Here is a 26,261-nt window from a genome sequence, read left to right as displayed (position 1 = left end):
TCAAATTCTCTTTAGTCATAGGATAATTCACACCCATCATGTCCCAGTCATACTGTGGCTCTAAAGAATCATTAACATTCAGTATATTTTACTCACATATCAATTTATTAGGAAACCATTCCTTTTTTTTCTGATTAGCACTAAACATTTTTTTTTTTTTTTTGGTGGAGGGCAGGAGGGGGGGTCCAGTATCCATGTAACATTATGTAGAAAATGGTCCTCACGCTAATAGATTGGTATCCATGTACTAAAACACTAATGGCCCAAACTCGAAGGAGAATCTCAGAACCGTAACTTAAGAGAGGTCGGGAAGTCCCATCTCGTACACAAATTTAATGAGATTGGAAAAAACCCTTCTCAGAACTGGGAAATCAAGCTGGACAAAACAAATGTACTCACGACTCACTGCATTTAATTCCAACCCCTAACTGGAATCATCTTGGGAACATTTAAGAATCCTACAACAGCTAAATAACACGGCGATTCAGAGGTGACCTCAAAGTTATTATTACAGCATTAAAAAATTATAGTTAAGCAGTATAAAATTACAATTTATTACGAGGGGAGGGGTTTCACAACAATCCTTAAAAACATTAAGAGCAAACGTCTCACAGAATTCTATTTACGACTTCCTGTTTTGTCACTCCTCTTTCCTCTTTTCCCCTTTCTTTTGGCTTTTCAGTTCTAATCTGGTATGGAATCCGCCGGACAGAGCAAGGCTGGGTGGGCTCCCCCCTGAATGATGGAGTAAGTCTGCTTGGGTAATTCTTGCTGGGAAGAGGAGGAGAATATAGGCGGGGCCGTGGTGGCCACGGCGATGTTCTGACCTCCGTCGCTTACCACGGTCACTTCGGTTGTCCCCTCCTGAATCAGAGCGTTAAGGCCTTCAAAGTCAGTGCATGTAATCCCCGAACTGGTGATAAAAGTCTGGTTGCCGGAGCCTTCCTGGGGGCTGCCTGGGGTCGCGGGGATGAGAGTCTGGTGCAGCGTGGCTCCGTCGGCCTGGTCGTGAGCGGTGAGCAGCACAGCCGGCTGGGTCATGGCGCCCGCCTCGCTCGGACACCCCGAGGGCTGGGGGGGGGGCGATCAGATTGACCTGGCGCAAAATCTGCAGCCGGCTGTTCCCCGGGAGCTCCTCCGGGTTCTGCGCCACCAGGGCGGGGGGCACGATGTTCACCGCGGCGGCCGCGGCCTGGATGATGGTGTTGGCCTGCGGCACTTGATGACCAACGATGATTTTGACTCGCCCCTCGCTGAACGGGGGCACTTGGCTGGGCTGCAGGGGCACCTGCAGGTGGCCCACGGCGAGGGGCGCGGCCGGCTGCTTGCTGGGGTCGATCTGGAACTGCAGGACGGTCACATCCGAGTTCTTGTTCTCGTGGTACTCGCTGTGCTGCCTCTTGTGGCTGCGGAGCGAGTCCTCGCGCATGAACGAGGCTTCGCACATATCACAGTGGAAAGTCTTCTTGGCGTCCAGCTTGGCCACCTGCCGGCTGCTCTGCCGGCCCGAGTCCTTCCTGTCCAAGGCCTCGGTCTTGACCACGTCCGCGTGGAATTTCTTCACGTGCTTGCTCAGGTTGCTGGGCTGCTTGCTGTCGAAGCTGCAGTACTGACACTTGAAGGGCCGGTCGGTGCAGTGGATGCGCTCGTGGACGCGCAGCGCCGCCTTGCTGGGGCACGAGTAACTGCACTCCGAGCACTTCTCGGGATGCTCAGACTGGTGCACCCGGCTGTGCTTGCGCAGGGTGGCCTTGCTGTCACCCAGGAAGTCGCAATGCGGACACTTGAAGTTATTCCCGCTGTGCTTGATGCGGATGTGCGACTTGAGGTTGCCCTTCATGGTGCAGCGGACATTGCAGAACTCGCACTTGAAAGGCTTCTCCCCCGAGTGCACGCGCATGTGCCTTTTCAAGTCCGAGCTGATTTTGAACTTGGCGCTACAGAGCCAGCACTGGAAGGGGGCGTCCCCTGTCAACACAAGGTGAGTTTCGATAAGAACAGGCAGGCAACAACCACAGCGGATCCCCCCGAAGCACACACCAGAAAATCGCTTATACCAAGGCGGGCGGTGGAGACCTTCTAACCGCAGCTGCTAGTTTCTGACCCTGGGAGAAAAAAAAAAGTGGGGGGGGGGGAGGGGGACGGGGGCTTCTTTTCTTTCCCCAAACCTGAACCCCCAGGATCGTGACCAACCCCACGGGAAAAACGGGAGATGGAAAAGAGCTATTCAACTGTCCCAAATAAGAGGGTATTTGTGAATATAACTTCTGTTCTTTAAAGCAATCAAGCTAGCGTTCATTTTGCTCAGGTGCCCACTCTGCTAGTTAATGGTTCGCACTTGCGGAAACTTTGCACAATCCGTGGATTTCGACTGAGTTACGTGGCGTAACGGGTTCGAGGCCACATTTTGGAATCAGCTCCGCACTCAATTAGAATAGTCTTTTACAAAGTGATCGAAACGCCCAGCTTACACTTGGTGCAGAGTTTTATTAACAAAGACGTGTTTATCGCGCAAAATTTATTTATCCCGCATCGCCAGCTGCGTTCTTTGCTTGTGAAGTTACGGAATCCAGCTGCTCGATTTTTGTTTTGTTTTGTTTTGAATTCATGTTCGCGGAAAGATGAGCAGGGGAAAGTGAAATTGCAAACATCTGAGTGCACGTGATATTCCAAATGTATTTCCTCAATGAATGGCACGTCCAAATCATCTAAGGCACTGACAACTCACGCGAATGGGTGACCCCTGCCCATTTTACGGGTTAAGCAAGCAAAGTAGCAGCTGACATTCTTCCGTTGCTTCCAGGATGGCAGGCCCTCTGCTGAGCACTCCACAAGAATGGCCTCGTTTGATGCTCCCAACATTCCCATGAGGTGGGGGCTATTACCACTATTATTCCTAACACTACCGTACGGATGAGGCCCAGGCAGACTACGTAACTTGTTCGTAGCAGGGCCTGGATTCGAGCCCAGGCTGCCTCCAAGGCTGGTATTCTTAGATGCCGGGCAATTATCTGTGCATAGGACTGATGTGCGCCTTCTCAGGCCATAAACTCAGAGAAGGAATCGTGTTCCGGCTTTTTGGGATAAGGCCTAAAATGTCACCATAAGCGGCTTATTCATAAGTACAAATGAGTGAAGATGGCCGGGGGCAAATTTAACAAGCTTCTCTAAAACCGAGAGGCTCGAGCCTCAACGATGCTTTGTAGGACTACACGCCCCCAAGATCGTGCACGCTAAGCTCTAGGACCAGGAGTGGTAAGCCACAGCCTGTGGGCCAAAGCCAGCCCACGGCCTGTTTTTATAAATAAAGTTTTATTGGAATCGAGCCATGCACAGTTGTGCGTATGTTGCTTCTGGCTGATTTATGCTCCAAAGGCAGAGCTGAACAATTGCGACAGCAATCGTGCTGATACAGTTTCAGCAACTGTATGGCCTGAAAAGCCTAAAACATGTACTGTTGGGCCTTTTACGGAAAGCTTGCTGACTCCCGCCTCGGAATTTTATGCTGAACCTCTCTGATGCTATCAACTCTTTTCTGGCAGGCGAGTGAAACCCCCGGACCCTTTCTTAGGACACTGCTTAAATACACAAAGTAAACTAAAATAAAAATCAACAGGAATCCAAAAGAAACCAAGTATTTTGAAATAGTTACTTAAGAAATGAAAAGGAAAAATTCACGCTATGGCAATGTCGTGTGCTTTATTAAAATCTTTTTTTTAAAGTGATCTCTGCACCCAACATGGGGCTCGAACTCATGACCCCAAGATCGAGGGTCGCACGCTCCACCGACTGAGTCAGCCGGGTGCCCCTATGCCTGTGCTTTATTAATGCATTGAATAAGATGTAGCGGCGGGTCTAGAACTATAATAATTTCTAAACAGAGAAGAGCGGAAGTCATATTTCGATCTATCTACAACAAGCGTCCTGAAAAGATCTGTGATCTCTCCTGGCGACAAGTCATAGGCACTATTCTGACACCAGTTGCCTTTTTCGTAATTGAAGGACACGGCAAATTTCAGTACAGTTAGTGACAGGGAAGGTGGACTTTTTTCCCCCATCCAAGTTCCCGGACCACCGAAATTCTACTCATGCATCACCGAGTGGAGGCATCTGTGGACCCAGAGTAAGACTCTCTACTTCAGAAAAGTCTCCTAGGTTTTCCAGTCGTATCCCTGCCCTAATGACTGACAGTCTTTTTGCCTTTTTTTTTTTTTTTTAAAGCCATCAGCGAGGGGTGAAATCCAGAAACACCGGATAACCAAATCTCACAGCTGAGTTGCAGAGTTTAACAGCACTTGTTGATATGAAGGCAAAGGTCCTAAATCCCTTTGTCATCTTTCTTTTCTTTTCTTTAACCACAGATTTCTTAACCGAGGCATCCTGGTTAGTAATAGATGCACGGGGCCATACGCTCTCCAAAGCTAATGACTACATTTATTCCTGCCCACTATGGGACCCTCACGGTGTCTAGGACCTAGCAGGGACTTCATGAATGTTGCCGAATGAATGAGCAACTGATCTTAGCCGACAGATCTTTTCTCAAGTTTACGTTGCTCTCAAGCCACTGATGATGGAGCCAATCTAAGTGACGACAGGGTAAAAACCAAATCCTATTAATCTTACTCTCTGTAAAATCTCGTAAGTGCCGCAGATTTATAAAAGGGAAATGAACCTTCTAGGGAGACCTTGCATACACGGCACACGTTTAAACTCTTGGAGACTCCACCTTTTCTACACCAATTTGAAGATGCTGCTATCAACGGTAAGTTTATCTTTCTAAGTGAAAATGATTCTGAACCCTTTCACGTGTGAACCCTTCGGCTCTTGTCACTTAGGCTGGGGGGAATTCTGAAGACACCCACTGACCACCAGTTATGCCGATGTCTTAAGCTGCTGTAACGGGTTACAAAAACGGTCCCAAATCTTGCCACCTCTCCTCCCTCCCTGTAGCTGCGACCTTTGCCGCGTGTGGAATCACGCATGGTCTCTCGACAGGGGCAGCACGACCTGCCGTGACCGTCGACACCACGTCACTAGATTTTGGCTGAGGGTAGGTTAACTGGGCTTGATCCGCGTAATGGCTCGAAATGCGCTTGTGCGTTGGGATTTGCTCGCTTGTACCTCCGTCAGCCGTCGCCGTGGGAGGATCAAGGCTGGCTCAGCCCTGGTCCCAGGAGGATGATGACAGAAATGTGGAGCAGTGCTGGATTCTAGCAACCAAGACCAGTGGACGGACAGCCTGCAGCGAGCAGATGCTCAGACACGTTAAGTGAATCCAGCCAAGATCAGAGTTGCTGAGGTGACACCCAGCTGATCCCCAGCACGTGGACAGAAACGGCGTGTTGTCACATCTGCTGAGGTTTTGTTAATGCCGCATTACTGTGACGACAGATAGCTGAGACGGATATCGGTATCTAGAAACAAAATGCTGCCGTAACAGAAAACTAAAATCTGTAGCATTGGCCTTGGGACCGGGCAGCAAGTAGAGACCGGAGGCCTGGCAGTTGCACACTGTTTAATGGCAAACATTTGGTAAAACTGTCACCTGTAGCCACTCAGAAGACAGAGAATGCACCTACTGAACTGTGGACTCGAGCAAAGAGATCAATTCTGGGCAGAACCGTGAAAGCGGCTTCCAGGCTGCATAGGATGAGGTCCGATAAGGAAGAGACAAACTCAAAAAAGAACCGGCCATTTCCTAAATGGAATTCAGAGAGAATACAGAAAACCAAAGATGGGCTGGGTTAGATAAGATTTCTCATCTCCAATCAGTAAAAGGTTTTCAGAGTAAGAGAGAAACTCGGGGATTGAAGATCAGATCCAGGAAAGTGATCTCAGGGGGAAGACCGGATGACAAACGAGGGGTGTCGATGTAAAGTAAGGCTCTTCGTTAAGACCTCCGAAAGAACGAAGTTGGCATAAGTAGGTTCTCCCGCTGGCCGCGAGTCCTGGGAATCTCCAGGGATTCAACAGCAGAAGGTTTTAAGCCCAAAGTGCCTAGAATTGGGTTCGGAGAAAGGAGAGCCTCCGAGAGAATTGTGGGTGTGGCTTTTGGCACAAAGACACACAGGGAACTCACAAAGTCTTGCTGATGGCTCTGCTAGCAAACTTGTCACCACCCTAGAGTCAAAGAGCCGTACCTTTGGGTGGGCAGGAAGCAGGCTGAGAAAGTTCCTCAAAGGAACATTTTCCACCGCTTTTCAGAAGGGGCTCAGGCAGGTGATAGGAAGGATGCTGTGGTGGGGAGGGTCGGGAACCAGGGAGCTGAGCCAAGGAAGGCCTAACCAGGAAACATTCCCTGGCCCCAGAGTGAGGGGACCCGGGGACATTTGCCCAGAGGGATCTTGGAAATCTGTGGAGCAGGGACTGCCAAGGGCTTCCCATTCTTCCCCTTTTGAACAGCAGGGTTACTGGAATTATTCCGGCTCTGTGTCACCACTGCACATTGGGAACGTAGGAACACACGACTTGTCTTTTCATTTCCAAGGCCTCTAGGTTAAGAGAAGCCATATTCAAACCTGGTGGAGATCACGGTATCCCGGCCTTTAATCTTGATCCTGTGACTGGGTGTGATTTATGTGGGTCTTGGGAAGGTATGACTCTATCTTCACGTCAGAGATGTGAGTGATGGCGAGCTGGACTACAGTTGTTTGCAAAAATGGCCCCGATTCTTTACCCTTCCTCCTATCTCTGGCCTCTGCCGTGTAACCTGGCGGTGACCTCCCACCGTGGGTGAGCCCAGTCCCACCTGTGACACCAGGCCCAACCATACAGCCTGCTTCAGCCAGTGGGATGAAGGCAGAGGCTTGACTGGGGCCTCCCCACTGGGGGGTGCCTGCTTGTACCCTGCCACGGCCATGAGAAGGACAAACCTGGGGTAGCCCACTGGCCCCAGGAAGAGGATGAGAGGCATGTGGAGCAGAGCCAGACTGCCGCAGCTAAGGCAAGTGTACAGACAGCTAACCCACAGGCAGCAGAACCCCAGCCAAGGTCAGTGGACAGATACCCAGCCTTTCCCCACACATGCGACTGAGCCCTGCCGAGATCAACACAGTGTCCAGCCCACCGGCTAGACCTGAAGTCCGTAAGCAATGAACGCTTATTATAATACGCCACTGAGGTTTTGTAGTGGTTGTTACACAGCATCATTGTATTGATAGCTGACTGATACACTCGCCCAAAGGAAAACGCACACGCTTGGGTAAGTTACCTACTCTGCTGGGTTCTTCCATGAACCCGTGCCCATGCTGAGCGAATCCGAGCATACTTCAAAAAGGATGGAAGTAATACGGAAGCTATGCAGAAATGGATGAAAAGTGCATTGTTTATATTTGTATCTCTATTTCATTTAGCTCACCTCCTCAACCAAATACCTTAGAAGTGAAGAAGGTAGAAAGCCACACAAAGATATACACGAGGTTATAAACTCCACGTTCTTCCCTGCTGGACTGAGCAGAGGCGTTTCTGGGTAGATGAAAAGCAAACCACGAACGGTGCAATGACCACCCGTCCCCAGGTCGCTTACTGCGCTTGTGACTCGAGGCTCTGGGGTGCTTCTGACTCAGGTAACAGGCAGTTACGAGTGCAGCGTGAGAGGCAGCGGGAGGGACCTACCTGTGTGGGACCGCAGGTGCACGGTGAGCTGGCTGGAGTTGCGGCTGGCGTAGGGGCAGATCTGGCATTTGAAGGGCCGCTCGTCCGAGTGTATCCGCAGGTGCTTGTTGAGGCTGCTGCTGTCGGCTGCAGCGTAGTCGCACGTCTTACACTTGTAGGGCTTCACGCCCGTGTGGCAGCGCATGTGGGTCTTCAGCTTATCCTTCCGGCTAAAGCACTTGCCGCAGACTTCACACTTGTGGGGCTTGTCTCCTTCAGACACACACACACACACACACACACACACACACACACACACACACAGATGGCATCAGAAAACGATACTGAAAAGGAAACAGGCTTATTTCCCACTGCCTTACGAGAAGAGGAATACGCAATCACCGAAGAACATTCAGGAAAGCCCCAGAGCTACGCGGAACACGGGCAAAAGAGCTGCCCAACACGTCAGGAGAGGGGGAGTTCCTTCGGGTTTGCCTACTGGCATTTTCTAATTTCTCCTACGTCGAAAAGAGTTCCTTGTTAGTTAAGCACAGAAGGCGACTCAAGTTGTTAAAGTACGGCTCAGTAAAACAAGACGCTGTTCTCACGGAGGTCTCGCTCCATTCCGTCCTGTTCCCTTTTCTTCACGGACACGCCCCAGCACGCGGAGGCTCACGTTTTAGGGGCGCTCCTGGCCAAGCAGCTCAAGGCTGCATTTCTCAGCCTCACCCGCAGCGAGGCGTGATTCGGCAGCAGAGTCCCCCTCGCTGATGTCGCAGAGGAGGTAAAGGCGTCCCTTTTGTAAAAGGACACTGCTTGCCTTTTACTGTTTGCTTTCTACCCTTCCTGCCGGCTGTTTCCAAGACTGGGGGGGGGGGGGGGGGGGGGGGGCGGGAGGTGAACGGCAGGTGCGGTCAGCAGGTGTGTGGATGGTGTCATGGGACACGACGCACCATAACGGTGTAGAAGGAAGCGAGGTCCTCGGATGATCGTAGGACAGAGCCGCCTGCCTGCCCTAGACCACCTGCCTTACCTCCGGACAGTTATGTGACAGACCCACAAACCCCCACCGCGTACGAGCCGCTGTTTGGGTTTCTCTGTGACAGCAGCCTAACCTGTCCTCACTAAGCACAGGCCAACTTACCACCCATGAACAGCTGCTAACTTTTCGATGGAGGTCTCTGCAACTATCTACGTGCGTCTGTGTGCGTATCAGGCACAAAAAACTTCTCGGCTGACGTCAACTCGAATACTGTTTCCGAGGCACCGGGCCTCTCAGTGACTTTTCTCAATCCTGTCAGCAACCGGGATTAGAACCCACGACGTTCTTGCTTTCTGAGCCAAATGCAATAGTGCCTCCCCACTGACTACTTTCTGGCACTGGAAATAATTTCGAACGTCTCGTCACATCATTAAATAGCCACAACACAATTCTGAAAGCTGACGTAGTTGACTGTATGGATGGAGCGTAAATTATTGAACCAATTCCCTACCTGGCCACTGAAACCAGTGAGGTAGGCATCTACTACTTTTATGGACAGATGACCACTATTGAATGGTGTTTTCCACTGCAATTTGCAGTGATGGTTTGGATGATATTAACTTCATAAAGGATGCGAAAAGTAGATTTGGTGTGTTTTTAGCCCCCGTACAGGGATGCCAAAATTTAAGAATACGACACAGGAGACTATTAACACTGGTGACTTTGGGTCTATATGGGATAAGGAAGTGGGTGGTGAAGTCAGGATCTCCCCTTTTTACTTTATGTATTAAATGTGACTTTTGGCCAAATTCTAAGTAGCCAACTGTTAAAATCAATCATCGGCCAGAGCCGATCACTGTTGTCTTACAGCAAACATCTGGGGTTTAAGAATACATCTAAAAGGGTATGAAAGAGGGGTACCTGGGTGGCTCAGTCGGTTAAGCCTCTGACTTCGGCTCAGGTCATGATCTCGCGGTTCGTGGGTTCGAGCCCCACGTTTGGGCTCTGTGCTAACAGCTCACAGCCGGGAGCCTGCTTCGGATGCTGGGTCTCCCTCTCTCTCTGCCCCTCCCCTACTCGCACCCTCTCTCTCTCTCTCTCTCTCTCTCAAAAATAAACATTAAAACAAATTTTTTAAAAAGGATGTGAAAGATTATAATTTTGAGATTGCAAGTGCTAGCCATCAAATTTAAAAGTCCATGAACAGTAATTTCTCATGGTTGTCAGCTGCTGATTAGCTCCTGTGGTCGCCATCGTCCGTATCTGCCACACCGAACAGGTGCCGGAAGCTGGGGAAGAAGGATGGTTTCCGGCCAGAGAACAGCCTGCTGTCCTTGCTCCTGGCCACGCCCTCCTCTCTCAAAGTGCCTGAGGTGAGGACGCCTTCTCGTCAACTCTCCGACTTGAAGATGCGATTGGAGATGTTGCAGTCACCTAGAAACTATCCTACAAACCTAGGCTTAGCTAACCGCGTGCCTAAGGTTTTCCCTACGGACCTGCAGAAGACTCAAGGTCATTGCTTCACGTAAGTATTTATAGTGCTTCCTCAATCATCATTAATGATGACAGCACTTCACTCTGGCGATGATGAATAGGCTTGACTGATGACGTTCACATCAAACCCACACGGAGAGATCCACTGTTTGTTACCTCGAGAAGGCTTACCAATTCTTGAGACTTAATAGCTTAACATTCCACTAATTGGAATAAATCCAAATGATGTGGGGCGCCTGGGTGGCTCGGTCGGTTAAGCGTCCGACTTCAGCTCAGGTCACGATCTCGCGGTCCGTGGGTTCGAGCCCCGCGTCGGGCTCTGGGCTGACGGCTCGGAGCCTGGAGCCTGCTTCCGATTCTGTGTCTCCCTCTCTCTCTGCCCCTCCCCCGTTCATGCTCTGTCTCTCTCTGTCTCAAAAATAAATAAACGTTAAAAAAAAAAAATCCAAATGATGTGACACCATGAGGTTGGGGAGAACATGACGATGACCCCACTGCAACAAGGCAATCATTGGCCGTGGCCAACAAATTTCAGAAATAACTGCTGGATATTTCATCTTCCAAAGGCTGAGGCTAAATGGCAGACTTGGGGCAATTAGGGACGCCCCAGCTACATTTCAGCGTATCCCTGTCTTACACACATTGACACTTTCTGTGTTCATACTGTATCATTTGAATTATGAGTATCTAATACTTTGTTAAAAATAGTCTAAATGCAGTTCCTTCTCCATCCAGAAAAACTGGGAGACATAAAAATGTATATTAAAGAAAATTAAAATCACCAGAAATAATCACGTTTTTCTTTTTCCGTGCATCACTCTTTTCCTCTCCTTTTGCTTTGTTTTTAAAGTAATCTCTACGCCAACGTGGGGCTCGAACCCACGACCTCAAGATCAAGAGTCACAAGTCACATGCTCCACCGACTGAGCCAGCTAGGTGCCCCATCAATCTTTCCTTCCCTCTTTTTTTAAAAAAAGTATTTATGAATTCAATTTCACCTTCAAAATGGCAAAAATAGCACACATACACCCTGTGTCCAGTGATATGACGTAAACATAAAAATATTTACTATCCTTCCCTCTCTATCAGTCGTTATGCACACACACACACACACACACACACACGTACGCAGATTTATAGGATCATCTCAAAATGAGAAGAATATGTACATTTAAATTTTAATTAATTCTGGCTGATTAATCATCAAAAATGCAGTTCACATTTCCACTAGCTAAGCTTGCTCATATCTGTTCCAGCACTGGATTTTATTGCTTCAAACATTTTCTGCCAAAACCATGGGCGGAAATAGCATCTTATTTTTATTTAATTTGTATTTGTATTCCTGTGATGACCAGTGAGGTTCTGTGTCCTATCACATGTCTGACTCGTCTGGATCCCCGGCTCCTGGCACACAATACACGTCCCGGGCGTACGAGCCGAAGAAATGTTACTTACCAGTGTGAATTTTTAAATGACGTTCCATGTCCTTCATGCCGTAGGCAGTCTTGAATTGGCAACCTTATAAAGGCAAGAAAAGATTAATTACAAAGGGGAACATAGTAACTTAAGGGTGGAGACGGCTGGCAGAAACTTCCTTAACCAGGTGATGAAAGTTAACCCCACAGTACACAGGATAAACAGGTATCACGTGCCTCCTGATACGACGCACCGAGAAGGACATGTATCACTTCTGTGCTTCCTGTCCGAACTGCAGAGCTCCAATCTGATCGTGAAGAAATATCAGGCAAACCCACACCGAGGAGCATTTTACAAAATAACTGTACTTGGCAAAATATCAAGGCCATGGAAGACAAAACTTTAGGATTAAAGGAAACTAAAGACGGACGAAAACGCAAATCAATGGGGGATCATGATCTGGATTCTAAACCAGGGGAAAATGTTTTTCTTCTCATTTCTCACGTTACTGAGAAACTGGTAAGATCTTAATAAGGTCAGTAGTTTGATAATAGTGTGTATGAATGTTAATTTCCTGATTTTGATGATTGTACTGTGGTTATATAAAAGAATTTCCTTGGTTCTAGGAAACATAAATTGTGGTCATTTAGGGGTAAAGGGACATCATGTCTGTAACTTAGTCTAAAATGGTTTTGGGGGAAAATATTTATATACAGAAAGAATGCAGAGCAAAGACAATATGTTAACATTTGGGAAATCCAGATGAAGGGCATACGTACATTTTTTTGTACTATTTGTGCAACTTTTCTGTAAGTCTGAAATTATTCCCAAATACAAAGTTTCGCTTTATTTTTAAAGGAAACAACAATCTTTCTGGATGTCTTTGTAAGCTACAAAACAGGGAGAAAAATTCACAGTCCCCTGGATACTCACGAGTTTCATTTCAAAGCCCATGGCTGTAAAAGTTTAGAGTCCACATGCACAGTAACCAGGGACAGCGAGAGAGAGGTCCTATGCGATGATGTAAATACTATGGGGCTCTGATTTTTAAGCCAAGCGCTTTGGAGCACGTCTATGTCCACTTGTCAGGGATTCACCACCGAGGGCCCTGGAATCCGTGAATGTCACATCCTTTACACAAGCGGGACCCAAGGCTGCCTTTACCTGGATAGCAACAGTTAAGCCTTTTCTGAGCAGGTGGGGCTGTGGGCTTTTTGGCACGTGACTTGGCAGGGAGAGAGATGACAGTGGCTGTCTGGTTTTCATTGCTTTCCGTGGGCAGATAAGTTTGATAGCCATGTTCAAACACAAATTCTGGAGCTGAAACTGGAAGATACAATGGATGTTAGTTAGCTCTCATCATATGAATACCCGACAGCTCTTCCCTTTGCCTACCCTCCTCCACAGAGAATGAACAGGTTAAATTGCTTTCCCAGTTTCCTTTGCTGTTTAGGACGGATCCTGTGACCCTTTTCTAGCCAGTGAGGCACCAGAGAACATCTGTTGAGGGGCTTCTGGAAGAGATTTTCTTCCTGATTTAAAAATAAAAAAAGAGGCAGTCGAGGAAAGCTCATTCTTACTGTCCTGGTTGTCCCATTTTCTGTCTTGGGATGTGCTGGAGTAAGGATGTGATGCCTGGATCTGTGGCAGCCATTCTATGACCATGAGGAAAGAGCAAGGAAATCTGATGTTGAGCCAGAACTCTGAGACTATCCAAATCTAGACTTATTAAATAAACAAGAAATGTGCCTATCATTTATACCAGGCAAGCTTCCTATTATCTCTGGCCAAATGCACTTGGTACCTTCATAAGTTTTATCGCAAAATCCTAACAAGCAATTGGAGAGGAACTGATCAAAGGAATTCTGACCCAAACTACAAATACTCTCTAAAAACTCAAGTATTCCAAAAACAAACAAACAGACAAAAACCAAAAAAAAAAAAAAACCCCAAAAAACAAAACAAAAATCAAAAACTCCTTGTATTCTTACTGAAGTTTTCAAGGGAAAAAAAGAAACCAAACATCTTCATCATCTTGATCTTTGTTTTTATTATTATAAAGAATAAAACAGGCAGTCTCAAATTTCTTTTCCTGCTTATAAAAACTTTTGTGACTACTTCATTAACTACAGTTATGGTTTTGGGTTTGGAAATATTTTCTTCCTTTATGACACATAATTTGTTACATGGAGACTTGGTTCCACAGGAAGAGTCAATATGACCAGTGGCAGGTCTGTTCGTTGGGTGTATTTTTCAGGCTGAGAGGTCCTAACGATGGCGAAACCGTGAACGTATGGAATGAATTATTTTCGATTTCTTTGGACGTTTGAGAAAACCCAGGCTTCTTATGTCCACCTCTTAAGGACCTTTGGCAATGACAGCATGAAGCCCAAGAACGCCTGGGTTCCAGCAGCACTTGCTATGCAAGTAAATGGTTTCACGGTTTCAACTGCAATATGCACGGGGGAGTTGAGTGGCTTTTTAAAAAATTTTTACTATTTATTTTTGAGAGACAGAGAGAGACAGAGCATGAGCGGAAGAGGAGCAGACACACACACACACACACACACACAGAATCCCAAGCAGGCTCCAGGCCCCGAGCCGTCAGCACAGAGCCTGACGCGGGGCTCGAACCCACGAACCGCGAGATCGTGACCGGAGCCGAAGTCGGAGGCTCCACCGACGGAGCCACCCAGGCGCCCCGGAAGTTGAGTGGCTTTTGTTTAAAGTTGGCCAAAAGATTCTGACAAACCGATATCCTGTCTGCACGCCGAGTCCCTTGGATGCAGGTACCAACCACACTTGCCTCTTGTTGGAACGTTTCATTTACGCCGTGGGATTTTGCTTCCAGCGCTCTGCTCAGTTCTCAAAGCGTGGTCCTCGGCCAGCAGCCCTGGGCCCACGGCGGAGCTTGCTACCAAGGCCGATCCTCCGGTCCCGCCCCAGCCCACGGACTCAGAAACCCAGCAACCTGTGTCCTAACAAGCCACCCAGGTCGTTCTGATGCGTGGTCGAGTTTGAGAACACTCTCCATGCGCCTCAGTAACACTTAACGCAGCTTTGTCTAACTGAGGGAGTTCATCTCTCCTGGTTGTTGCTTTGCAAGAACGGCAAGAACTGTGTTGTTCCTCCAACGACATTTGCGTCATTAATATCAAATTGACCCCCTGCTACTCTTTGCGGGTATTTCTGCGTACACGGTTACTTTTCATCTTCAACCCGATTCATCATGCGACATCTTGGGAGATGTTTAAACAATGAAGCTCGATATACGTAGTCCCCCAAAATGCACACCCTTCTGCTGAGTGACAACAAGGTGTTCAACAGTGCTCAAGTTTGTTTGCAGGCTCGCAAAGACATTTGGGGTTTAAAAAAACTTTTTTTTTAAAATATTTGTCTTGAGAGAGAGCGTGAGTGGGGGGAGGGGTAGAGAGAGAGAGAGGGAGACACAGAACCTGAAGCAGGCTCCAGGCTCCTAGCTGTCAGCACAGAGCTGGACGCGGGGCTCGAACCCACGAGCTGTGAGATCATGACCTGAGCCGAAGTTGGATGCTTAACCAACTGAGCCACCCAGGAGCCCTTTGGTTGCCTTTAAAAAAAAACATGTTTATTTATTTATTTTGAGGGGGGGCAAGGGGCAGCAAGAGAAGGAGAAAGAAAATCCCAAGCAGGCTCTGCATGGTCAGCGCAGAGCCCGATGTGGGGCTCGATCTCATGAATCACGCGTGAGATCGTGACCCGAGCCGAAATCAAGAGTCAGTTGCTTAACGGACTGAGCCACCCAGGCACCTCAAGGTTGTCTTTTCAGCCTTGTTTCCTCTGATGCACAGAAGTTTGATGGATTTCCATTTGTCTATTTCCGCCTTTAGGCAAAATACACAAATTGCCTGTGCTTTTGGTGTCCTGGGGGAGGCAGCAGGAAACAAAGGGAGCCAGGCACCCAGCTGCAGGGGTCATTTTGGGGTGGGTCTAATGACACATAATGAGTGAGTCATCCCAAAGTAGCTGGGTCCAAGACCAGAAAGGGTTTGCTCAAGAGCTTGGGCTCTTAAGTCTTATCTCCTTGAGCCTCAGTTTCCTCACCTGGAGAATGGGTACAATTTCTATTCCTACCTCCTAGAGCTATTGTGAAGAGTAGAAATCACGCATGGAAAACTGCTACCGCTGTTGTCATTTTTCATGGACTTACTCAGCAAATATTAAAAAATTTTTTTTTAATGTTTATTAATTTTTGAGAGACAGAGACAGCATGAGTGGGGGAGGAGCAGAGAGAGAGGGAGACCCAGAATCCGAAGCAGGCTCCAGGCTCCGAGCTGTGAGCCCAGAGCCCGACACGGGGCTTGAACTCAACAGCTGCGAGATCGTGACCTGAGCTGAAGTCCGACGCTTAACCGACTGGGCCACCCAGGCTCCCCAGAGCAAATATTTCTTTAAATGTTTGTTTATTTTGAGAGAGAGTGAGAGTTGTTTAACTGAGCCACCGAGGCGTCCCTCGTTTATTAAGCACGTACTGCGGGCCAGACACCATTCTAGGCACTAGAAACACATCAGTGAGCCAAAGGGACAAAAGTCCCTGCCTTCGTGCCTGGGTGACTCAGTCAGCCGAGCGTCCGACTCTTGATTTTGGCCTAGGTCCTCACCTCCCAGTTCGTGAGATCAAGCCGCGTGTCGGGCTCTGCGCGGATAGCATAGAGCCTGCTTGGGATTTTCTCTCTCCTTCTTTCTCCGCCCCTCCCCGCACTCAGAAAAAAATCCCTGCCTTCATGGAGCCCACACTCTAGTTGGTGCAGGCAGTAACTTACCCACACGCCATATAGCTAATACAGATATATAGCTAAACGCTATGGAGGAAAATACACAGAGAAGGGGTCCAGGGAGTGCTGGGGGGCCGTGCAGTCTCAAGTAGGGGGATCTGTGAGGGCTTCGGGGAGAAGGTGACATTTCAGAACACGGAAGCACGTAACTGTTCATAGTGCCTGTTGCAGGTGCCTGGAATTCAACACGCGAGAAAGGAGCACTGGGGTCTCTGGTTACCAATCTTGCTGGAGCCTCTGGGCTGGCTTTAGAAAGGGTCCCCCGTCCCCGCCGTCCCCTCTGGCTTCTTTCTAGGAGGCCCTGGGAATAGCAGGGCCTACAGATACCCAGGGGAAGGCTTCAAGTGGCCTTGGTCACTGGGGGGCGGCCTCAGGCCCCTTTAGGTGTCTGTGTGTGATGTGACCCAGGCGTTGAGGGGCTGTGAACAGTCCCACTGACCCGAGGCTTTCGCAAGCGGTTCAGGGCCTCGCCGCCTCCTCCTCTGGCTTGGCTATGAAAGTCAAGTCCCACGTTCAGTGAGATCCGCCCCCTGCCCCCACACCCTGCGGTAGCTCACGGCCTCACACACCTGCTTTGGGCTTTCGGTCTTGTTTCTTGTCCCTGGGGGATTTCCCCGGCTTTCTGGGTGTCCAGGCGTGCACCCGAGAGCCTGTCTGTTGTAGTTAAGTCCCGGTTTGTGGCCAGAGCACCGTGGGTGTTGGGTTACCCGGTTATGAGGCTGCTTAAAATATAAGACTGTTAGACGAATGTTACAGAAGCCAAATGTCTCAGAGGTCACGCCCCTCAGTGTCTTAACCCCCTGGGCTCACGTGGACCAGCGGGAGCTCCTTTTCCGCAAAACGGCCCTTTGGCCCTTCGGATATCTGACAGCATCGTTCACATCCTCCAGCACTTCTGGCTTCTCCCGTCTCTCCTTCAATTTTTATTTAAAAAAAATTTTTTTAACGTTTATTTATTTTTGAGACAGGGAGAGACAGAGAGGGGGGAGGGTCAGAGAGAGAGGGAGACACAGAATCTGAAACAGGCTCCAGGCTCTGAGCTGTCAGCACAGAGCCCGACGTGGGGCTTGAACTCACGAACCACCAGATCGTGACCTGAGCCGAAGTCGGACGCCCAACCGACTGAGCCACCCAGGCGCCCCTCTCCTTCAATTTTTAAAGACTCCCCTTTTTATCTCTTTTATTTTTATTAAATTTTTTTAAATGTTTATTTATTTTTGAGAGACAGAGCGTGAGCAGGGGAGGGGCAGAGAGAGAGGAAGACCCAGAATCCGAAGCAGGCTCCAGGCTCCGAGCTGTCAGCACCGAGCCCGACGCGGGGCTCGAACTCACGAACTGTGAGATCATGACCTGAGCCGAAGTCGGACGCTTAACCGACTGAGCCACCCAGGAGCCCCTGTATTTTTAAAAATTAATTAATTACTTTTGAGAGAGAGAGAGAGAAAGAGAGAGAGACTGCAAGTGGGGAAGGGAAAGAGAGAGAGGGAGACAGAAAATCTCAAGCAGGCTCTGCACTATCAGCACAGAGCCCGACGTGGGGCTCAAACTCACAAACTGTGAGATCAGGACCTGAGACGAAGTCAAACGCTTAAGCCACTGAGCCACCCAGGCACCCCTGTTTTTTTTTTTTTTTTCTTTTTAAATAAAAGTAAACATTAATTGTAGAAAATCTAGGGATACAGAAAAAGCACAGAGAAGAAAATAAAAACTGCCCAAGGCCGTCAACATGGCAATATACATGTGTGCATTATGTGCTCATTACATTCTGTATTTTTTTCTCTAAAGCACTAATCTCTACTGTGATCAAATAATTACTTGGGGGGCGCCTGGGTGGCTCGGTCAGTTAAGCGTCCAACTTCGGCTCAGGTCGTGATCTCGTGGTCCGTGAGTTCGAGCCCCGCGTCGGGCTCTGTGCTGACAGCTCGGAGCCTGGAGCCTGTTTCGGATTCTGTGTCTCCCTCTCTCTCTGCCCCTCCCCTGCTTGTGCTCTGTGTCTCTCTCTGTCTCAAAAATAAATAAACGTTAAAAAAAAAAAAAATTAAAAAAAAAATTACTTGGGAAATTATCTAATCGTGGTCCTCCCCTCCCTCTGGTTGGATGAGACACCCGAGGTCACGCTTGTCCTCTCCATCTCTGTCTCCCAGCAACTAACACAGAACTTGGCAAAGGGCAGGGGCTCAAAAAATATTTGTGAATTAATGATACCTAATGGCTAACACATTCTTTGTATGTAGATTTCAAAAGTGTAAAACTGGGATCATGGCTTGAATCATTTACAGTCCCCTTTTGTTAAAAAATGTCACCATTTGAAGCTGTTGGCCAGGCTATCATTCACCTAAATCACAATTTCAAATGGCTACATTCTATTCCTTCATTTTGGTTGAGCTGTATCATCCATTCCCCTGTTTTTAACACTGAGTTGGCTTCTGGGTATTTATTTGTATAAATTACACCTACCCCAAATTAAAAAAAAAAATTTTCATGTTTATTTACTTTTGAGAGACAGAGCACGAGCAGGGGAAGGGCAGAGAGAGAGGGAGACACAGAATCCGAAGCAGGTTCCAGGCTCTGAGCTGTCAGCACAGAGCCCGACGAGGGGCTGGAACTCACCAACCGTGGTATCACCGCCTAAACCAAAGTCAGTCACCCAACGGACTACGCCACCCAGGCACCCCCACCCCAGATTTTTAACTGACCTCTGGATACTTTGGATACATTCCTCTAAGTTGCAGGATTGGTCAGAGTGGTATGGTCACCGTGTTCCTTGGTGATACATGATTATAAGATCCTTTCTGCAAATCTAAATCAATTTACATTCTCCCCTTCACTTTTGCTAGCACATCAGCTATTTGACAGAACAAAATGAGATCATTTTCGTTAACCCACATTTTTTTCAAACAACTGGTGAGGATGAATTCCTTTTGACATTTTTTTTTTTAATCCATCCCTGTACCTTCTGTAGTGAGCTCCCTGTTCATGCTATTTTTTCTTTTGTTTTTTTTTTTTTTCTATTGAATTTCACTTTTTTCTTATTGACTTGTACATGAGCTTTACAGATTAAGGATATCGTTACATTGTCATATATTCAAATCGCTTGTACTTTTCTGTTTCTTCCAATGTTGTCCACGCGTACGATTGACACTTAGGGTTCTGGAACCAAATGCAAACTCAGAATTCATCTCCTAAGAAAAAAGGCCACTCATGCCCCTCCAAAGGGTTTTCACGCATGTCCGACGTGAGGTCCCAGCCTGACACCGCCCCGTCTCCTCTGCCGCAGCTGATTGGTCCAGCAGCAGATACCTCCAGGAGCTGAGCCAATCAGACCCGCTCGCCCGGAAGGTAGGAATTGGGACTAAGATCCCGCAGTCTGGTGTGAACTTTCCTTTTGTGGGGGGAAAAAAGGCATAAAACCTGGGGGCAGTCATGCAGATAGCTTCTTGGGATCTTGGGATCTATCTGGGGATAGACAGATCTGGGGGATCTCTGTAAAACGCAGGTGCAATTCAGTAGTTCTTTAAAACAAGCCTTCGGGGCGCCTGGGTGGCTCAGTCGGTTAAGCATCCGACTTCGGCTCAGGTCACGATCTCGCGGTCCGTGGGTTCGAGCCCCACGTCGGGCTCTGTGCTGACAGCTCAGAGCCTGGAGCCTGTTTCAGATTCTGTGTCTCCCTCTCTCTCTGACCCTCCCCCGTTCATGCTCTGTCTCTCTCTGTCTCAAAAATAAATAAACGTTAAAAAAAAAAAAAATTTAAAACAAGCCTTCATCGGCTGGTTCAAATTCCCAGGGCCCTTTCAGAGCCACGGAGATGTTACCGCCAGGGGAAGGGGATCTGGATATTTCCACGTTTCACCGAAGTTTCAGGGGCTTCTGAGGCACAGACACGTTTGAGAAACACTGTCATGAGGGTGTTCTAAGGGCTGGTGTGTAAGTGGTCAAGTGCACAGATTCTCTAGCCAGGTGGCTTGGATTTGCTACTTTCTGGCTCTGTCAACTTGAACAGCTATTTAACCCCTTTGTGCCTTAGCTGGTTATTGGTAACATGGGGATTAATCATTCTTCGCATCTAATTTATGGCTCATATGCAGTGCTTAGAAAAGACATGGTGAATAAGCACTCACATAAGAATTGGCTCTATTATTGTCGGATTCTTCCAGCAAATCATTATATAGTTTATCTTACTAAATCGCTCACCTGCTCAACAACCTTCAATGGCTCCCCGGTTCCTTCGGAATAAAGACCAGAGCTGAAGCATGGTTCCTAGCACATACACTCTTTGTCCCTCCAGCCACTGTTACCAGATACTGCCTGGAGCTTCTCGACATCTAAAGCACCATTAGGAAATACCCCCTTCCCACCATCTTCCTCCCAAAGGCCAGTGAGTCTTTCAAGGACTATTATACATTTGATCTCATTTCCCCCCCTTGGCTTTCCCCACTGGGACCAATCTACTCCATTAACTCTTTGCACAAGGCCAGACTTGTCACCGACGGGGTTTTGTATGTCTTGCAACTAAATTCTCCTCCCCCGTGGGCTTGGAATTCTCCAGGGGCAGGCATCTCCATTATCTCGGCTCCCGTGTCTGCTGCACAACAGTCTCACGGGACTGCCCTCCCTGGACCCTCAGGATGGGGCAGACACCAAGTCACATGCTACACGCACATTAATCTAATCCTACAGCTGCCCTTTCCCATGTCCCTTCCAGAACTGTTTTATTGAGGGTCTCCGGTGTGCCAGGTCTGGTGCTGAGGGGGCAGGAAAGCAAGACGATTAGGTCCCTGCGGGCAGGGAGATCTACAATCCAGTAAACAAGAAATTAAACCACTGATTGGGGGCCCACGGGCCAAACTGAGCCTTCGGATTCTCTTTCAAGGCTTCTAAAACCAGCTAGGTGGGCTGGACCTTCCCTCTATCAATGTCCTCTGGCCAGAGACACTAGGGACATGCCTGTGGCTGAGTAAGTCTGTCACTCATTGCGGCAGGAAAGAGTCATTCCACGAGAGCCACAGGGCATCTCAGTAACCGGTGGCTACAAAGGACTTCTAACTGGTTTGGGGCTCATGTTAAGTGAGGTTTGGGGAGGCCTGAGGAAGCCGGCCTGCAAGCCGTCAGAAAGTGGGGAAAAGCCTAGGATTTGGTATCTTAGTTAAGACTGAGGAGGAGAAAAGGCTCACCTGTAATAGGCAGAGAAGCAGCTGTCACCCCGATGCGTGGGGGAGGGGATGTCGGGTATCTGGCGTCTCAGGAGGGAGCGGTCTAGTTGTGGTCCTGTCCCACCATGGTCCCAGAGCGGCCCAGCTCATGCTGGCCTTCTGGGAACTGTTTCCCAGGAGAACAGAGGACAGGGGACCAGCACAGCCTGCCTGGTAGAGCCAGCCCACCTCCTAGTCATACCAAGAGGAAGCTGGTGCCGGTTCCTGGCTATGAGGAAGCTTTCCTTTCCCAGCTGGTGGTCCCCAGGCCCTCCCACTCCCCATCGTGGCATATCTGCTCCTGCATTCACTGTCTCCGCCTGCCCTCTGACAGCATCTGAACCCACTTCTCCAGCTAACTAAAGACTGCTTATCCCCAAATTGCTAGTGAATCACAAGCGAGATAAATAAGTGCCGGGTGGGGAAGCGGTAAAACACGTAACCTCGGGGGTGTGGGGAGAGTGAGAAATCACGGAGAGCTTCTAGGTGGAGGTGACTTTTAGCGTGGGACCCAAAGGGTAGGAATTAACTAGAAGGGGAGAGAAAGAAAGATCCTTCTGGGTCAGGAGATCGATTCAACTACTCTTGGCTGGGGGCTTGTCATGGGCCGGGCCCTGCAGCCGCATTTTCTGTGCTGTTTCATTGCGTTTTCACAGCCCTCGGATGTGGTTAAGTACGAGGGGCTAACACTGACAGCTCTAAGCGTCTTCCATGGGGGAGGCCTGGCTAGAACCCTCTGAGGTGAGTACCGGCATGTTATATAGCTGGGGAAACAGACACTGAGATCCTGTTACCTGCCCAGGGTTACCTGACCGCAGGTGGGGGCAGCTGGGAATCGAACTCAAGGCAATCGGACCCAGACTCTTTAACCATCAAACCCCGTGGCCTTTCTATCTATTCTTATCCCCACTTCGAAAACAAGACACCAGGAGCTCCTATAATTTGCCATGGTCACGGCCGGGATTCCAACTCAGGAGCCTAACTCCTAAGCCCCGTGATTTTTAGAATCTTAGAAAATGTATGTGGGCTGCTCACTATTTTTTTCACCAGCATCAATATCTACTATTACTGCACCTGTAGAAAAGTTCTTTAGCCAAACGCCAGACAAAAGGCAGCTTTCGAAGCAGGCAGAGAATCAAGTTTACTTTACATCCACCTACTACTAGGATTCTCTTTTAGATTCAACTATATTATTGGACAGAGAAGGGACGGAGATGAGTTGAGCGATCCGGCAAGGTTTGGCTTTAGTCAACGACTGGGAGGCACAAACAAGTTTGGACAGTGTCTGCGTGAGAATATCTGGAGAAATCTGCCTGCCGGGGGTCAGACCGTGGCCTCGAGCAGCGAGGGACTCTCCAACTTGGCCGAGATGTGGAATCCCTTAGGAGCTTGTTAAAAATACAGATGCCTGAGCCTCGGCCCCAGAGACTCGGCTGCAGGAGGTGGGGCCCGGGCATCGGTATCTTTAACAAGCTCCCCAGAGACTCTGGTCCACGGGAGGGTCTCGGAACTGCCACTAAATGGAACAGGGAAGCCCAAGCTTTCGGGGAGTCAGGCCCAGAAGACCAAACGAAACAGTGTGAAAGAAGGGGGGAGAAGGCAGGCTTCCGGTTGTTGTGTGGCACAGAAGCAGGAATGATTAACAGACTGCAGATCTCACGTCCATTCGCCACCTGTTCATAACGGCGGTGGTTTACTGAGCCCAATGACTCCGTCCCAGACCCTTTATGTGGATTATCACAGAGTCCTCCAATAACACAATGATTACTAGGTATTAGGCACCTAATTCTATTACCTAACAGCATTAGGTGTCACCGTAACCTCTTTTTGCACACGAGGAATATTAAGCAGAGAGCAGAGAGCAGCTTGCCCGCGGTCTAGGGCTGGTGGGTGGCAGACAGGGGTACAAGCCTGGCAGTCTGTCTCTGGAGCTCGGAGCTCCCTGCAGCGCCGTGAGCTGGGCACACAGGGGTCTCCAGGCCCAGCCTGAACGTACGGGGCGGCCGGCACAACCCAGGCATGGCCAGCGTGAGGGATGGCAGGGTAGTAGAAATGCCAAGGAAGGGTAAGCGTCCTTGAGCAAAGACACAGGACGCAAGAAGGAGCAGGTTTGTGGGTGCGGGATCAGCCTCACGACGGACGGGAGACTGGGGCAGCTGGTCATTCCCTGAGCAAAGGCTGGTGCTGGGGATCCGGTGGTGGACGGGAGGGGTGCTGCCCTTGACCTCACGGTGCCCATGGCTCAGTGACGGGACAGACCTGAAGTTTGTTCCCCAGATATTCGTTTAATTACAGGGACCTGGCCTGGCTCGGGGGAACAGCGTGTGTGTGTGATGTTCGAGACGGGATCTCCGAGGAGATGCCTTTAAGCTCTGCTCTGACGTCTGCGTAAGGAGTCCCACGCAGAGGGAACAACACGGTACGAAGCCGCCAAGGCAAGGAAACGGGGTTCATTGGAAAACAGAGGACTTCGGCTGGGCTGCCGCCAGAGTGAAGGGGGTGTCCTGAGATGAAACCAGATCCTCTGTGTGGACGGTCATGCCAGGTAAAGGCAGGAAAAGTATTTCAGGCCTGGGGAACAGCCCGAGGAAAGGCTCAGAACCCAGAAAGGGGCAATGGCCACAAGTAAAAGCCTCCTGAACCCGAGGCATTGTTCTACAGGCTTCGTACCCAGTGTGTGGGGTGATGGGAGTTTGACTGCGAGGACAGTGAACAGGGACAGGGCCGCTGGGGTAAAGGCCAAAATGTGTAAGTCCTGGGACTGTCCCGAACTTGTGGTGGCCGCTGGCCGTGTCTCCTCCCCACTTACAGCTTCCCTTGGACCAGCAGTAAAGTCAGAAGGTTGCCCCCTTAAGGCTTGTGAGTGACCAGATCATTATATTTCAGCGTTTTAAAAACTCGGCAGAGGGGCACCTGGGTGGCTCAGTCGGTTAAGCGTTGGCCTTCGGCTCAGGTCATGATCTTGCAGGTGACAAGTTCAAGCCCCGCATCCGGGTCTCTGCTGTCCGCGTAGAACCCACTTCAGATCCTCTGTTGCCCTCTCTCTCCCCCTCCCCGACTCGTGCTCACTCTCTCTCACTCAAAAACAAATACACTTTGGGAAAAAAAAAAGCTCAGCAGAAACATTCTTCTGGATGCGTTAAGAAGACAACCACAAAACGTTGCTTATTGCCAAAAAAATGGAAACACCAACACAGGACAGAATCAGCAAGGTGCAGGTTGGTGGCCCGCCCCCGGTCAGACGTTCTCTCCACTCCTCAGCTCCAGGCTAACCACCTGCTGAACAGTGTCGGAGAAAGGCTAGAAGCCTGCAGACTCCGTCAAGCTTATAGATGTATTTTGTTTGGCCAACAAAGTTTGAAAATGTAGGACATTTTATATTTCTCAGCCTCTCTGAAGAACCCAAATATCTAAGTGACCGGATCCAAAGGGCAGCTGTACCTTTGGATGAGTCGCACATGGTTTTTCTCTATGCTTGTTCTCTACCACAGTCCCCCCTCCCACCCCAGCAGTGCCCGTCACCTGACGCACAGCTTCTATCATTAACATTACCTACCTCACTCCTCTTCTAGAAGCCTGCCTTGAATACTATGCATGTATGCATATGTATGTGTATTTTTTTTTTTTTTTACACTTACCCTGGGAATCTATGTCCGTACAAAGATCTAGCTCCCCTTTTCAAGGCTAAGTCATACTTCATTGTCCAGTTGTCCAAATCTCTGATGCCTACTTATCTCATCGTCTCTTGATGTATACATGTATATATACAAAGGTTCCACTTTCTTTCTTTTAATGTTTATTTCTTTATTTAGAGAGACATGGGAAGGGCAGGGAGAGAGAGGATCCCAAGCAGGCTGCATGGTCGGTGTAGAGGCCGACTCGGGGCTTGAACTCACGAACCTCGAGATCGTGACCTGGGCCGAAATCCACAGTCAGACGTTCAACCGACTGAGCCACCCAGGCACCCCTAAAGGTTCCACTTTCTTGACCGTATATACCGCAAATGAATAAAATTTTACAGGATACATAGGTTTATAAAATTTTACGGGATAAATACCGCGAAGTGGACTTACTGGGTAAATGTGTTAATGCACATTTTAAAATTTGAAAGATTTTAAGTTTAAAAGATATCACAAAATTGCCCAGGTTATATGAGTTTACATCCCCGGAAAACGGAAGCCGTTTCCGGTCCAAAGTCTTTTCACTTACATTTCTTTAATGACTAAGGTGACAGAGCATCCTTTCATGTTTGGTGGCCCTTCGTATATCATCTGTTGCCCTTTGCTGACTTTTCCATTTGGTTCTTTTTCTCTACTTTTATTGATTTTAGGAGTTCTGTCTACGGCCATACCACCCTGAACGCGCCCGATCTCGTCTGATTTTAGGAGTTCTTTGTATACGAAGGACATTAGGCCTTGGCCATCGATGCTGCAGTTTCGCCCTCTCCGCCCCCAATTGTGGGTCTTTAATTTTATACATTGTTTTTACTTTGGAAAAATTGTAACTTTATTTGTAGCCACACACACGATTCTTTTCCTTTTGCTAGAGGATTTAAGTGTATTTATTTTGAGAGAGAGAGGCAGAGAGAGAATCCCAAGCAGGCTACACACTATGAGCACAGAGCCCAAAACGGGGCTCGAACTCTTGGAGTCATGAGATCATGACCTGAGCCGAAACCAAGAATTGGGCACTTCACCGAATAAGCCACTCAGGCACCCCTATGTATATATACATATATACATATACATACATATATATACATATACACATATA

The 26,261-nt window shown here is 48.7% G+C and overlaps 1 protein-coding gene across 1 annotated transcript in view; it reads right to left on the bottom strand.

Annotated features, from left to right (window-relative positions):
- Positions 1–356: 356 nt before the first annotated feature.
- Positions 357–26,261, bottom strand: part of ZFP64 (ZFP64 zinc finger protein) — a 31,790-nt gene continuing 5,885 nt past the window's right edge. The window contains 5 exon segments of the mRNA XM_049649862.1: positions 357–1,080; positions 1,082–1,968; positions 7,615–7,866; positions 11,525–11,587; positions 12,650–12,811. Of these exon segments, the coding sequence (XP_049505819.1) occupies positions 685–1,080; positions 1,082–1,968; positions 7,615–7,866; positions 11,525–11,587; positions 12,650–12,811 (1,760 nt within the window). The 3' untranslated portion in view covers positions 357–684.

This window comes from Panthera uncia (genome assembly GCF_023721935.1).
Source record: "Panthera uncia isolate 11264 chromosome A3 unlocalized genomic scaffold, Puncia_PCG_1.0 HiC_scaffold_11, whole genome shotgun sequence".
Taxonomy (NCBI): domain Eukaryota; kingdom Metazoa; phylum Chordata; class Mammalia; order Carnivora; family Felidae; genus Panthera; species Panthera uncia.
This window is presented reverse-complemented; position numbering and strand designations above follow the sequence as displayed.